Genomic DNA, 16,619 nt, shown 5'->3' with positions numbered 1-16,619 from the left:
CTGTGGAAGTGAGGCCACTGGTCAGCTCTCATTAGGTTCGATCCCCGTCCATTTGCTAACCTTCCATTCACAGGAGTAGGAGTAGAATAGTGAGTAGCTGGGTAGTCGAAGTTTAGAGAGAGGGAAGTTAGAGAAGTAAGTCAAATAACAGAACACATCCATTCACCTTCCACCACCGTTCCCATCAACATCATCACTGGCAGACACATTCTCCATCACCACCACCATCAACATTATTTGCCACCCGCACATTTCACAAACCGAGCCACCATCACCTTCATCCCACCAAAGTCCAAGTCATCCTCAATAATTTGCGTAAGGCCGCCTACATGATTACCAACAAATCACATCGATAAACTGAGCGAGTATCCAACGGTGTAAGGAACATTGGAGTTATTCTCATATCCCATGAGCAATAACCTTTCAAGAGAGGAATTGTATGTTTGATACACCGTATTAAATGTTCAATTGCTAATATGTTATGTAAGTGATACAAAACTCGCATCAACACATAGCCGCATCTATGGGAGCTCAAGAAGCTGTATGGTTAAGGAAGTTACTGGTTGGGCTATTTGGGAAGCCTCTAAAACCTATAGTTATACATTGTGATAATCAAAGTTGCATCAAACTCTCGATGAATCTTGTCTTCCATAATCGATCAAAGCATATAGAGATACCCTTCCACTACATCAGAGATATAGTAGATAGTGATGTCATCAAGTTGGAATATATCAGCACTGAAGGGCAGTCCGCTAACATATTTACCGAACCTCTTGCAAAGCTAAAAGTGGATTACTTTAGAGGAAAACTTGGTATGGTAAAATTGTAATTGTTATTCTAACTCTTGAGATTGACAATCTCAATTTTGTGTAATATATATATATATATATATATATATATATACTCTTAAGTTCAAGAGTTCTATTGTGCACATGTATTTATTTGTTGAAAGATGACAATCTTTCAATTTTGTGAAATATTAGGTCTCTATTGTGAGGTGGCGACCTTAACAATAGGTTGACCTGTTATCATAGACTTCATTGACTTGTCCCAGGAAGTGCCAGAAAAACATGATAACAAAAGTAACATGATTGACTTCATTAAGTTGTCCCGAATTGAGCCGGAAATCATGACACTAACTGTACTGTTTTGAGATCTTGATCCATTGTCATGCTAGACTACATTAACTTGTTGTCTTGTTTTATTACTGAAATCATGACAGTAAGAGAATAATGATAGACTACATCTGTCCCGGAATGTCTGGAATTCATGATGCTTAATATGTGATCAGGTATAATCATCTGACAGACTACATTATTGTCCTGGCATGAGCCAGCAATCATATAATCCATATCTTGTTGATGAGCATATTGTTGATGCTAACATTATTATAGGATTGATCAGTTCCTCCCTCACTAAGAGGGAGTGTTGAAGAATAGTTTCAGTCGGATCTGATTGAGTAATGTCAGTATATATAAATCACATAATGATAAATACACACACACACACACGTGTGTGTGTGTGTGTGTGTGTACATATGTACATATATTCATGTGATATAAACATGCATTTGATCTGATGTGTATACAGATCTCCATAGTAATCTGGAGCAATACCGAATTAGGTACCATGCTTACTGCATCGAAATCTCATTATCAGACCGCCCGATATCATGGTGATATTATCATTGATATTCATTACTGGTTGGATCAACTTCCTTCGTGTAACAAGAAATGTTCCAGATTGAGATTGGGCATTTCACAACATGTTTAAATCATTGACTATTGCCCTGAGTTATCGGGCATGAGTATTAGTCAAGTTTGTTTTGATTGGACACATCCACATAGGGACATGACCCTATGTGGTACATGCCATGTAGAGTCATATCTCTATGAGACGCGTCTCTTGACTTCATTATATTTATGGATCAGGTGCTCAAAGAGAACATATCAAATCAATACATATTACTATCTCCTGCATCTACGGTCAGATTACTCATATTCAAGTTTGTTGCTATCTGTGATTTATAGCAGATCTCTTCAAGCAATATTATATATATTGAAAATTGTGATCATCTCTATACTCTGATCACAACATAAGCATTGTGAAGAGCAATAACAGCCTGCAAATATATTATAGAGATAAAATTCAATTTCAGTCATTCTACCATAAGATTAGTTTCATTAACAGATGCCTATTAAGTTTTAACACATGGGGAAATAAAGTTATCCCTTGGTAAATAAAATAGGCATCTTCATCAATCACAAGCAGTGTAGGTGCTAAAGGGAAGCCGTGCCTTTTGGATCTTGATAGGATTATGCCTTTTAATCTACACCCATTAACTTCAACTCTAGCATTTGCATTTGCCGTTAATACTTTGACCATATTCTGGAATTGCTCCAGGAATCCTAGGCAATCCATCATTAACCATATAAATCCCCATTCAGTTTAATTGTAACTTTCTTGTAGTTGATTAACAACATAGTTGCCTCTTGTCCTGATACATTAGCCCAATCTAAAGCCTTCCAATAAGTAAGCAAATTTTCAATAATATGTCTTCCTTTATCCAAGCCTGTTTGAGTGAATGTGATGATTCTAGGGAGCAGGTCCTCAAGCCTTTTGGCTAGAATCTTCACCAAAATTTTATAGGGAACATTGAGGAGGGTTACTGGCCTCTGGTTTTAGATAAGGGACCTATCTCCATCTTTGGGGATGAGTTTAACTGCCACTAAAATTCTTGCATCTTTGTGTGGGAGGGGAGGGTATTTGAATCCTCCAACTGATTAACCTTCCCTATAGATTCTGTAGCTTTTGGAAGGATTTTCCAAAGAACGGGGGAACATCTCTTACAGTTACCCACCTAGGGCTTGAAAGAGCGAAAATCTCATCTTTGTTTGCCTCGGCTGGCCATGAGACAACCTTGAAAATACAAGTACCAATATTCTAATATTGTTTCTTGACCACCTCATAAAGTTTACACTTGAAAGTTGAAACTTAGATTAGGAAAAGACTAAATTAGAAGATCAAAAAACTTAGGCTGTAGACACAAACCTATGCTATTGCCCTTCTTGTTTTTAGTAATTGCTACAGTCTTCTGCCCTTCAAGAATCAATTTGAAAAAATATCGTTTCTCCTTTAACTGTCTGCAACTGCTCTCTGGTTGTTTTTGGTTTGCAAATGTGGTTGTGAATGAAAAATTTGGCTGGAGGTGTTTAAGGTTATGAGTGTGTTGTTGAAGTATAGATGCAGATCTTTTTTCTTTTTAATTTTTTATCCAGCACGGGGCATTTTCTTTGACTTTTCCAGGTGAGGACTCTGTCCTTGGGACAAATCATCCTGGTGTTTCAGAATTGTTTTGCAGCGGCAGATGGATTTAGGGGATGCCTGGGGATTTCTCCAATGTGCATTGGAATGTCCTAAATACCATTACATTGAAAAATTCCCTGGCAACTTTTTCTTGGGGAACATAGCTGATACGTGTTTTAATTTCCTTGGAAGAATTTTATGAGCTATATCATGAAATATACCAATCTTAGAAGTCTGTGAAGGGCTAAGTTTTTAAATCATTTTTTATGCAACATTAATTGAGTTTTAATGTAAACTATGGCTAGATTGATTATATCAGCCAATACTTGCTAGGACTAGTATAAATTACTATTATTTTTCAGGAATACCCTTGTGTCTTTGTATGTCATGCATTTATATGGATGATTTTTTAAAACAATATTTGGTCAATTCTCCATGGTTGTTTCTGTTATGTGTCTCATGATTGCTTTTATCCTGTTGATACTCTATTTGCAATTTGCTGACTGGTCCTGCTGACAAAGATTAAGAATTTTGATGTTAAGAGAAGTACATTTTCATGATTTTTTTTTCTTGTTTAATTGAGTACTTAATTCAACTTAGTAGAGATATTATTTCTCTCAGTGAATTGTTTTTGTATGACCAATGAGAATTTTTATATGGATCTGACAAAATTCAGACATAAACAGGGACGAAGTCCCCAGTCTTTTCATGTGCTTTGAGACATACATTACATCAGCTGTGTGCTTTTTTCTAGCAGTTGCCACAGTAATTTAAAACTAGGTCTTCATTGTACGAAAACTCAACTTATACCAGTCACACTTCATGGTATTCCTGTCATTAAAAATGTTATCTTCCATAAATGAAAATAATAGTTTTACTCTCTACTTGATTAATTTAATAATTTTTCTTTCTGGTATAGGTGCAGGGAAGAAATCCTGTAACAAAGGTGCAATTTCACAAGCAATTTGCTTCTCCTTTTACAGACATCAAAGAATTGGCATAAGAGGAATTTCGTTAAGTCCAAAACAACGAGTTCTTGGAAAACGAGTCTTGGTGGAAGCAGCGGTTAGTTCACATTTTCATAGTGCTCAGATTGTGCCCAAAATTTAAGTTTTTTGTGAATTTAAGGTTAGGATGCCATCCTTGCTAATCTGCAAAACGAAGTTCAAAACCTTTTTTTCTTTACATAGTTCTACATTCTTTTCTTCAATGAAATATGTTTTCTTTATATTATATTTTCTTCCTATTTTTCCGCTGTTATAGGCTTGTAAATGCAAATCCTATTTAAACCTGAGAGCCTACATATTTTTCTATGTCCAAACAACTTGATGTTTTGAACACAATTTATGGTAGTTCAATTGTCACAATTCAAATTTATGAGGAGCCATGCTCATGTTTTGAGCTACATTCTCATGTATTCTGCTATCCCTGTTTATGCAAAGTTCTTTTCAGCACTTCCAAATATATGATATTGCAAATTTTATTACAATCCTCTTCATCAAAGAGTTGCATTAATTTCTTGTTTTCATTAGATTAAGTTCTTCAAAATTCACTATTCTATTTATATTTACTCCCCTGTTTGGTGTTAGTGTGAAAGTTCAATATTCTACTGAGTATTTATATTTATTCACCTCTGTTTCTTTCTTAGGATCAAATCTATATTTAAAATTCCTTGGGCTGTGTGTTGTTAGTGCTGCCAGTGTTTATACTCAATATTTTCTCCATGGTTGGTGTCTTTGAACATACTTTGTGATGGCTCTTCTATTCTTCTACTCTTTCTAAGTTTCCCTCACTTTATAACATCATTTTATTGGTTCTTAAATGCATCAGATGCTTATGTTGTCTAATTTGAGCATTGCACCTTTTTTTTCGTATTGTTTTACCCATTTTCCCCACTAATGCATTTCAAATTTAAAAATGATTTTTCAAAAAGATAAATAATACATTTGACATAGCACAAATAAAATATAAGATTTTTCAAAAAGATGACAATAAAATAAGGAACTGTGAAGTCATTGAAGCCATCCAATTATATTCAAGGAAGTGATAAGACTTTAGCTCAGCACATATGCAACAGTGGACAATCTGGCCAAATAATGTGGAAATCACAATAATCACAACGCAAAGCGTGTGAAGAGATTATGAAATATACCAATTGATCCTAATAGTCTTTAGCTTGATCTAGATTACAAATACATATTGCCACATAAGAGCATCGGGAGTTTTTTCATTTTGTGGAAATTGTGTTAAAAGCGTATAGATACTGATTTCTGCATATGAGTTACAGAGAAGATATTTGTCTCGGGCCTGATACATCGTCTATACATTTTCAACCATTTAACTCTCAATGTGAATTTCAAGAAACAATAAGAGGCAATCTACATTCAATGATGAGGATTAATTTTATTGAAAATATTGCAGCGAGTTTGAAGATGTTGGATTTAGGGATGAAGATATTTTGCTGAGTATGTAAACATTAGTATAATGGGATTGTCTACAGTTTTCAAGAATTGGAGATGGAAAGATCTACCCATACGGAGTTGGCAATCAAAGTATATTTGAGGCTCTTATATTAATCAGATCAATACTCTAATATTGGGAGAATTTACAATTTTGCATGGTACAATAGAAGATCCTTGAAGACATTAAGGAGTTATATGTGAGATACCAAATAACAAAGTTTGGTACATAGATATATGTTGAAGTAAGAGAATCATATAAGGAATTTGAAGGTGTGTTACTTGGAGAAGTTGTAGATCACCAAAGCACAATGAAAGTAATGGTAGTACCTCAAGGTCTTATTGCACATAAAAGCTACGACATGCGCCAGTGATATAATAAATTGAATCTACCATTTTTCCAAGCAATAATGATTATCTTTCAAAATATCGATTATCATATGAGATATTGATCAAATAGACTAAGATTTTGAGATCCATTAAGTAGAAAGAAGGTTGATACAAAATTGCTCAACAATATAAGAATGAGTGAGAATTTTACATTGTGGGGGGAATAATAGTCAAAGTTCCATTCCCACTTAAACATTCTTTAGAGGGGAGATGTTCCATTCTCAAAAGATAATTTATGAATCTTCATGTGTAGATAAGTATTTTGATCTTTTATATTTATCTACTCATTTTAGTCTCTCTTATTTGTAATTTCTATACATACTATAGAGGTTATTTATCTTGATCTTTCCTTTATGTTTGAGGATGTTCTTACTGAGAAAAGAAAGTTGATACTTTATACATGCTACCAGATATTGTGCAGATTCAACCTAATGACAGTAGCTCCAAAGACCCCGATGATCAAGATGGATAAAATGAGGCTCTTGAAGAAAATATCTTTGATGATTGAGAATTATGAGATTCTTTTATATTAAGAGGGAGTATGACACTTTTTAAATAAACACAGGAGCTTAGAAGATTGATACTTAGAGGGAGTCTAGAAATACATGTGTGTGACTGCATGATTTTGATGGGCCTACTCCTATGTATATTATGAGGAAGTATTGACTTATCACTAGAAAATCTAAAGATCAATATCAGATTTAGAGTGAGTTCCATAGGCATTTTTGGGTGAAAAGAGTTTTTGAGTAAGTAACTAGAGGACCTGACTTTCAGCAATCGATGTTCAGAGGGAGAAATTTTGCAATCCTTTGTAGATGATATCTTTTCTATGAGAAGTTCTAAGAGAAATTCTTTGTAATGCGCTCTTCTCTATGAGAGAGAAGTATGTGGTGAAAACCCTTTATTCCACCCTCTAGTAGCAGCTATGGTGGGTCCACCCTCTGACTTGGTTCATGGTGGATATCATGTGAGTTACTACATGATGCTGTTGTAATTATGTCATGAAAGATGACGACCTTTCATTGATGTATATATTTAGAGGGGAGTTATTGAAAGGTGATGATTTTATCAATAACTGGACCTGTTATCATAACAAACTACATTAAGTTGTTGTCCCGGTGCGCCGGAAGTTATGATAATGAACATAAGGTAACTATTGTAAGGTGACGATCTTATCAATAGTAGACCTATCTCTTAACACCAAAGTGTGTTAGAGCAAGTGTTATTTTGGTTCTTCAGGCCGGATTTTGCTGGACACCTTGATAACCAACTTATCATGGTTCTTCAGGCCGGATATTGCCAGACACCATGAAAGTTGTTATGTTTCTTTGAGCCGGATAATGCCGGACACCATAACTTAAAACTATTATGGACCGCACTTAAGGTGGTATTTAAACTTATATTAAAGCTATAGTAATTGCTTAATTTCCCTCCTTGCTAAAAGAAAATGATGTTGAGAAATTTAGTCTCATTATGAATCGTAGCAAATTCCATATATAATATGTGTGTGTTGATGGATTAATGTTGATATCTTTAAATATGCCATTCTAGGAATATCATACTGAGATGATATCTGTTCGTATACTCAAGAACATAATATGTTCTATATTAATCCTTTCTAACTAAGAGGGAGTGTTAAGTTTGTAGTTACAGTCAGATTGATATGATCATGTGTTTCATTATTGCTGATAATATAAATATTCCTCTCTATATATATTATATTATATATATAATATATATTACATATATTATATTCTATTATATATATAATAATGTCTATATCATATATATTGTTAGTTATATTATTTTATACTTACTAATGATGTTTAAACCTTGGAGACATGTCTCGTTAAGTGACATGTCTCCTTCTCTCATACTTATGTGAGATCCAAATCTGCATTTGGAACAGATCTATAACAAATATAATTACATTTGCAGATACGATCCATGTTACTTAACAGTTGTGAGCCTTTTGTTGTTTCAGATTTAAATGTGTAAATTCACATGGCAGATTTATATACTAGTGCTTGATATTTATTTGAGCGATGTATAAGGCTAAGGTTAATTGAATTTGTGAACAATTGTTGCATTTTATGATACCGTGTTTTGGAATTTTAATGTAATGTTCCCATTTTTGTCGGCATCAGAATTTGAGAGATTAGCCTATTATTGAGATCCTCATAGGCTAATTATTGTGAATAGAGGGTCTTCTGTGGCAGTGGCTTCGTTTGGAAGGGTCTTGTCTTCTCCATAATTCAGTAAGCTATCGGTTGGTCTTCGTTTGGCTCACATTGGACTTCGTTTGAGCTTAGTTTTGTGTACTATTTGTGGTAAGTTGGGTGTTGATTGAGATGGACCCTTTCTATTTTTGGAAAGTACATTTGGTCACATGGAGAAATAATATGTAATGTCCCTGATTTAACAAGTTCTTGGATTTTTGATTTGTCAGCTCATTAGCGCGATCCTTGTGAATTGACGTTTGGTTTTGGGGGTCTTTGATATGGATTTGCTATGGCCAGTGCCTATTTTGGTCAAGGCAGTTTTGACATTGTTGGGTACTTATCATTCTACTTTCGGGCTTTGGACAAATTAATTTGATGAAGTCATGGTTATTGCGATTAAAGTGAGATTTAATGATTATTTAATGAGCTTTATATTATAAAGTAAGTGGACTTTATATTATAAAGGTATGTTAAGTGAGAAGTGTCAAGGTGAAGCTAGGTTACACAAAACCTTATAAATATGATTTCATTTGGAGAGAAAAAGTATCTTGAATATATTATTTGCTTTTGATATTAGGCTGAGGCTTTTTGTGAGCTTTGGAGATTGTTTTGAGAATTTCATTGCAAGTAGTGCTGATATATACAATTTGCTAAGTCCTACTGTAAAGACTGTGGCTAAGGAGGTTGAATTACTAAATGGAAATTGTTTGCAATTACTACATTCAATCATAGTTCCAATTTGGGGTTTCAATTGAGCATTGAGCACTGCCAAATTTGCATTCCCAGGTAGTGTGTGGATCCAAACAATATTGGGGTTTGAGCTGTAGACCTAGGTGTCACTACTAAGAGTTGGACATCTTTAATTGGTGGCCTGCGATTGTGTTAATTGGAAATCCCAGGTATTTCTTGTGGCGGCGATTCAAGCATTTTATATAGCCATGGGATATAGGAAGATTGGGGTTGATGCAAGTGGCTACCATAGTTGTAAATTGGGCTGGGAATTGAAAGGTTTTTGATCAGCGCAAGGGTTAGATTGGTGTGTTGTGTGACAAAAGCTGGTTGTGTATACTGAAGTGGCCGAAATTGGAAGTTTTGGAGCTCACATCCTTGCAATCCATCACCTTAGCCATCAAACACCATAGCTGGTAATTATCACAGCAAGGGGCGTCTGCAATCCCAAGCAGATTTGCCTTCCACAGTTTAAGTTGACGTTGGGGAAACCAACATATGGAATTTTGAAGATATTCACAGGTTACGGCTTAGCTATTTATACTGCAAGTAAGGTGCTCCCTCTTCAATTTGTAATTCAGTCTGTTGATTTCATTAATAAAGAATTACAAGGATTTAAACTAGTTATTATATGATTTTATGTTTTACTTCAAACAACATCTTGAAATTGTGGATATTCAGTCATAAGGAAAAATACACAAAAATTGAAATAAAAATTAGGAAAACATTCACGTATTGCAAAACAACAAATTGTGTATCATTGGGAACCAGTTCAGTTCTTTACATTGGTATTAGAGCGGTTTCCTGCCAACCTATAGGAATTGGGCTCAGAAATTATCAGAGGCATATTTCTATTATTTTGCATTCTGAAGTATGGATGGTGATCGAAGGTTTGTGCCTGGAATGCATTACACCCAACGGGATCAGAATGTACCTCCTAGAGAGGGAGAGTCGGAGATTTAGTTTGGCACAGTGGGTAGTCTGGGTGGTTCTAGTGGTTTTAGAGAATGTGCTATGGATGCTTAGGTTGATAGAGATGCCTTGCAAGCATTTTGATATATTGCAATTGGGCAACAACAGATGACAAGTGTTCTCCAACAGTTGTCCAATACCTTGTAGTAGTTAGGTTTGCCTCGGGATCAGGGAAGAGAGAGAGAGCGGGATGTTTCTGTTGGTTCCTATAGGTTACGTGTGGATGCGAGGCCCAAGGCTGACGACAAGCATAGGACGGAGGATCATGTCAGGATGGATGACAAGGTGGACAGGAAATGTTATATTGGGGCGCAAGATAGGCCACAAAGACCTACTTTTCTAAGACTTGAATTAGATACAGTTAGCACTACTTCTAACGCTGCCCCATTTGCTGATGATGCTCAGACTCATTTTCATGAGTGGGATGCTCTTCCCCAAGCATTAAAGGATAATTTGAGTTTTGACATGTATTTGACACAGAAGCATGAGCATTCCAAGGGTAGGCCTGCTATTGATAGATAGCGGCCCAAGTATACTGAGCTCCAACAGGTAGCTAGTAAGATGACATTGGGAGTGGTAGAGTGACTAGTAGAGCTTGGGTCCACAAGCTCGACATCTACCTTGCTTTGCATCCTATGACTGAGGAGGATGCCATCAGGTTTGTTGTGTTACACCTTGATTGAGTTGCGCATGATTGGTGGTATCATGGTTTGGTATCTCTCCATCATGATTAGATCTTATAATATTAGGAGTTTGTTGATAGATTGATAGAACGTTTTGACAAAAAGGATCCTAAGGTTTATATGAAAGAGTTGGCTCAGTTATGCAAACAGTTGGTTTGGAGGCATTCATCAGTGAGTTTCAGAGGTTGTCAAAAATGGTGTATGACATATTTGAGTGGAGGAGGGTTATGCTTTTCATTGAGGGCCTTGCTGAGCCGCTTGGAGGGTGGGATAAGTCATTAGACCCCCCATCATTACAGGAGGCAATGAAAAAGGCCCGTAATTTAGAGGCCTCTACACCTAGAGGCAAGTTTTCCTCAAAGCCTGCTACGTCTTCCTATGATAGGATACCTCCCCGAAGAGAGGAAAAGACTGAGGGTAAGTGCCCTACTGTGGCACCCTCGGTCCGGGAAACAATTAATGATTTGAAGAGGAGGAAGTTGTGTTTCTATTACAGGGGTCCCTATGATGTCAACCATGACTGTCCCATGAAGCCTAAGGGTAAAAGTAGGATGATGGAATGGTTCTACGATGATGATGATAGTACCGATTTTCAGGAGCTGTTTGGGGCTAGTGATCAGGTTCAGCATAGGAGTGATGATGTTGATGATGAGGTGGATGACTCCAACCTCAAGGTAGGTTACTTATCTAGTATGGGGAAGGAGGGAGCTTTCCAGATGCGTGGGCTTGCAGATGGATAGGGAATTGTTGCTTTATTTGATATTGGAGCTACTCATAATTTTATTGATGCTCATTTGGTTACCAGTAGGGGTTTACAGACTGAGGATTTTGAGGGCCTGTAGGTATAGGTAGCTGATGGTTACACCTTGAAGTGTAACAAGATGATTTCAGATCTTCATGTGAAGCTTAATACATCTGCTTTCACTACAGATTTTTATGTGGTAGACATGGGGGGAACAGATATAGTTCTTGGTATGACATGGTTACACACACTTAAGGATATCTACCTGAGTACTGAGAAAATGAAGATGAGGTTCATTAAGGATGGGCAGCCCCAGGTTATTAAAGCAATCCGTAATGATGAGCTGAAGCAGATTTCTCTTAGGCTTATGCAGCACTTGGTTCAACATGAGGATATTGTTGATTGGGTAGTAGAGTGCAGAATTATGCCACCTCAAAAGAATGTTGAGGAGGCAGAATATCATCCTGATATTCAGCAATTGAGGATTAAACACTATAAAGTGTTTAATGATTTATCCCCTGGTAGGCCACCAGATTGTGGGATTGAGCATATTATTGAGTTGGAGGATGGCACTAAGCCTATTATGATTACTCCTTACCGCCATTCAAAGAGGCTCAAAGATGAGATTGAGAAGACCATACAAGAGCTACTTGATTAGGGATATATCAGGCCAAGTAAGTCCCCATTCCCTTCTTCAGTTGTTCTGGTGAAGAAGGATGATAGCTTTCGGATGTGCATTGATTACCGGATGTTGAATAAGAGGACCATTAAAAACCAGTATCCCATTCAGCGGATTGATGAGCTCATTGATGAATTGCATGGGGTAAAGTATTTTTTGAAGATTGATCTGAGATCTGGCTATCATCAAATCCGGGTTAGAGAGCAGGACATAGAGAAGACAACATTCAGGTGGCACTCTGAATTCTTGGTCATGCTTTTTGGTCTCACCAGTGCTTCTGCCACTTTTTAGTCTATTATGAACAAGGTGTTCCACAGTTAGCTCCGTAGGTTTGTGTTGGTCTTCCTTGACAACATTTTGATTTAGAGTAAGACTTGGGATGATCATGTGGTTCGTCTGGATACGGTTTTGGGTATTTTGGATTAGGTTTCCTTGTATGCCAAAGAATCCAAGTGTGCTCTTGGTATGACAAAGTTACTTTATCTGGGACATATTATCAGTGTTGATGGAGTTCGAATGGACCCAAATAAGATTTGTGCTATTGTAGAGTGTCCTACACTAGAGAACCTGACACAATGAAGGGGGTTTATTGGTCTTTGTGCCTTTTACCATAGGTTTGTTATTGGTTTCTCCCAACATGCTGCTCCCCGTACAGATTTGACCTGCAAAGGTGCTTTTCATTGGTCAGCTCAGGCACAAGAATGTTTCGAGAAATTTAAGTCTATTATGACTTCATGTCCAATATTAGCTTTACCTGATTTTTCTAGGCCTTTTGATTTGCATTGTGATGCCTATGCAGATGGAATTGGTGCCGTTTTGTCCCAAAATTGACATCCCATAGTTTTTGAGAGCAGGAAATTGCGGGGTCCTGAGAGAACTTTTAGCATTTATGATAAGATGTTAGCTATCATACATGCTTTGGCTAAATTCAGGCAGTATTTGATAGGCAACAAGTTTTGTATTAAGACCGATCATAATAGCCTAAGACATTTCTTGGGGCAGAGGGATTTGAATGAGAGACAATAGAAATGGGTTAGCAAGCTTCAGTCTTATGATTTTGATATCTCCTATATCAAGGGGACTCAAAATGTAGTCGTAGATGCTTTTTCAAGGAGACCTCACCTTTGCATAGTTTCCGGTATTTTAGAGGATTGGAGACATTTGTTTACAGCTGAATATGCCAGAGATCAGTGGGCAATAGGCATTGTGGATGGCAGTATTCAGGATGAGAGATATTCACTCTCAAAAGAGTTGATTATTTACAAAGGGAGGATTTTTTGATCCCAGAGTTAGATGTGCATAAGGTTATTTTGTGGGCATTTCACGATTCTCCTATGGCCTGTCACACTAGTTTTTTTAAGACTTATAGATTGGTTCGGGAGAGATTTACATGGAAGGGATTGAAGATGGATGTTTGTCACTATGTCCGAGAGTGTTCGGTTTGTTAAAGGAACAAACATGAGCACACATATCTTGCTGGTTTATTACATCACTTCCTATTCCTGAAAGGAAATGGGAAGGGATCTCCATGGACTTCATCCTGGGCTTACCTAAAGCCCAAGGGCAGGATTGTATATATGTGGTAGTAGATAGGATCACAAAGTATGCTCATTTCTTCCCTATTGCCACTACCTATTCAGCTGTGCAGTTGGCTGAATTATTTTTCAGAGAGATCTTCAAGTTGCATGGTTTACCTAAAACCATTGTGAGTGACTGTGACAATATATTTATGAGTCATTTTTGGTAGGAGATTTTCAAATTGTGTGGGATTGAGTTGACTCCTAGCACCAACTACCATCCATAGACTGATGGCCAGATGGAAATAGTAAACAAGTGGGTCGAAGGTTATCTGTGGAATATGTCTCTTCTCAGCAGAAGGCTTGGGTAAAATTGATTTACTTATGTGAATATTGTTACAATTCCACTCATCACATGACTATATAGATGTCGCCTTTTAGAGCTCTATATGGTTATGATCTGCCTAGTGTTGTGGATTTGTTATGTGGTGATAGTAGAGTACCGAGTGCTCGGGAGTTGCTACAGTACAATCAGGACATAGTGAGGGCCTTGAAAGATAATATTCAGAGGGCACAAAATCAGAAAAAGCAGTATGCTAATCAGAAGAGAACAATTCAAACTTTTTAGGTAGTGGATATGGTCTACTTGATGTTGCAGCCATATTGGCAGTTTTCGATCAAGAAGAGTGGAGCTAAGAAACTTAAGCTGCGATATTATGGACCCTTTCGGATTGTGCGAAGGGTTGATGAGGTGGCATATGAATTGCAATTGCCTGATGATAGCAAAGTTCATAATGTGCTTCATGTTTCACACCGCAAGGGGGCTTTGGGTCATTATGTGATACTTTCTTTTGCCATTGGATGATGAAGGAAGATTGGAGCAGATTTCGAAAACAATTCTTGATACTAGAGAAAGATAGTTGCGACGAAGGACCATTCGTGAGTTTTTGGTTAAGTGGCAGAACCTTCTAGATGAAGACGCCATTTGGGAGTCTGATGATATCTTACAACATTCTAGATTGCGATTGCTTAAGGACAAGCAATCTTGGGGGGAGGACTGTAATGTCTCCGATTTAGCAAGTTCTTGGATTTTTGATTTGTCAACTCATCAACGCGATCCCCGTGAGTTGACGTTCAGTTTTTGGGGTCTTTGATATGGATTTGCTATTTTGGGACTTACTATCTTTAGTAAGTCACTTCTGGCTAGGTCCTATTTTGGTCAAGGCAGTTCTAACATTGTTGGGTACTTATCATTCTGCTTTCGGGCTTTGAACGAATTAATTTGATGAAGTCATGGTTATTGTGATAATTCAAGATTTAGTGATTATTTAATGAGCTTTATATTATAAAGTAAGTGGACTTTATATTATAAAGGGATGTTTAAGTGAAGTGTCAAGGTGAGGCCAGGTTACACAAAGTCTTATAAATATGATTTCATTTGGAGAGAAGAAGTATCTTGAATATATTATTTGCTTTTGATATTAGGTTGAGTGTTTTTGTGAGCCTTGGAGATTGTTCTGAAAATTTCATTGCAAGTTGTGCTGATATATACAATTTGCTAAGTCCTACTATAATTACTGTGGCTAAGGAGGTTGAATTACGGAAGTGAAATTGTCTGCAATTACTACATTCAATCATAGTTCCAATTTGGGGTTTGGATTGAGCATTGAGCGCTGTTTACCGTATGGATTAATTAAGCAACGCACACAGGAAATAGACACGAACACCAAACAGCAAACAGTAGAACTCTTATTATTATTCGCATATACCAACAGTACATCTTGCTTTTCTCATAAGATATCCTATGATAATGATGAATACAATGCTTCCCGAAGGGGTTATAAATACTTTCCGAAGAACCTTCCCGAAGGTATCCGTCGACCAGATACATTATACCTGCTACAAACTGTTTACTGTCGGCTACATAACAAGAACTTTCCCGAAGGGACTCGTCGGCTGATACGCAATTTCCTTTCCGAAGGGACCCGTCGGCCGATACACAATTTCCTTTCCGAAGGGACCCATCGGCCGATACACAATTTCTACCGACGACATCATCCCCCCCAAAAAAGAAAATTCGTTTCCTGACGACTACAGAACAAAACTCAAACAACTAATACAACAATATTACTTTCACATTCATCCCGTTGCATCTATAGCCTTTGCTAACACAATACTGACTCCTCAAGCTGACCTTGATAGCCACCTACGCTGCTTCTTCTGCTTCCAACTCCTCGGAACCTTGAGCCAAGTGTCGCTGCACTGCCTCCAACTGGATGATCAGCTCCTCTCGAGCTCTCTATGCATCCACCAAGACAGCCTCACGGCCAACACCTACTCTCAGTGCCTCTGATACACAGACACTCCATGCCTGCCGCAGCTCCAAGTCTTCTCAACTGGTCAGACTCCCACGACTGATATCCGCAACGACTGGGGGTCGAGGGGCAGCGCCCCTGCGGGGTCCTGGGGCATCGCAGTACAGGGCGGGGTCATCGCCAAGACCAAATTAGCACTTCGTAACCCACACAAAAATGCACGGAACACACCACTTCTGTCATTTTCTGCTGATTCTACACTCTTTTTGGCAATCGCTAATGCTTCCCCTTCCCTATAGCATCATCTGATACTCATTCTGAGCAACTTGATTCTGTCGTCGTTTTTTTTTTTTTTTAATAGAAAACCTCCTGTCACCCTTCAGTGATGAAATCCGTCTGAAGGCGTCTTCACTATTTCAATCTTCTGCAGAAGCCGTACTACAATATCCCACCACGTCTTCAAAATCCGCACTGAGACTCGAATTCCGTACAACAAACAACATATAAATGGGAAAATCCGTATGGCAAGCTTTTTAACAAAGCCGTACGGTAACTCAACTTCCAAAATCCGTACGGTGACATGGACTCAAAAGTCGTATGGTGAC

At 37.5% G+C, this 16,619-nt stretch overlaps 1 protein-coding gene across 10 annotated transcripts in view; it reads left to right on the top strand.

Annotated features, from left to right (window-relative positions):
* Positions 1–16,619, top strand: part of LOC149553159 (uncharacterized) — a 230,384-nt gene that overhangs the window by 21,067 nt on the left and 192,698 nt on the right. For all 10 annotated transcript variants that reach the window (XR_016353043.1, XR_016353041.1, XR_016353042.1 and 7 more), the window contains exon 2: positions 4,226–4,371. Coding sequence is in view for 6 of the 10 variants with exons in the window: in XM_089788659.1 (XP_089644785.1) it covers positions 4,226–4,371 (146 nt within the window). In the remaining 4 variants the exon portion in view is untranslated. The remainder of the gene's footprint in view (positions 1–4,225; positions 4,372–16,619) is intronic.

This window comes from Cupressus sempervirens, chromosome 6 (assembly GCF_028749045.1).
Source record: "Cupressus sempervirens isolate cs-2001-9-10 chromosome 6, ASM2874904v1, whole genome shotgun sequence".
NCBI lineage: Eukaryota > Viridiplantae > Streptophyta > Pinopsida > Cupressales > Cupressaceae > Cupressus > Cupressus sempervirens.
This window is presented reverse-complemented; position numbering and strand designations above follow the sequence as displayed.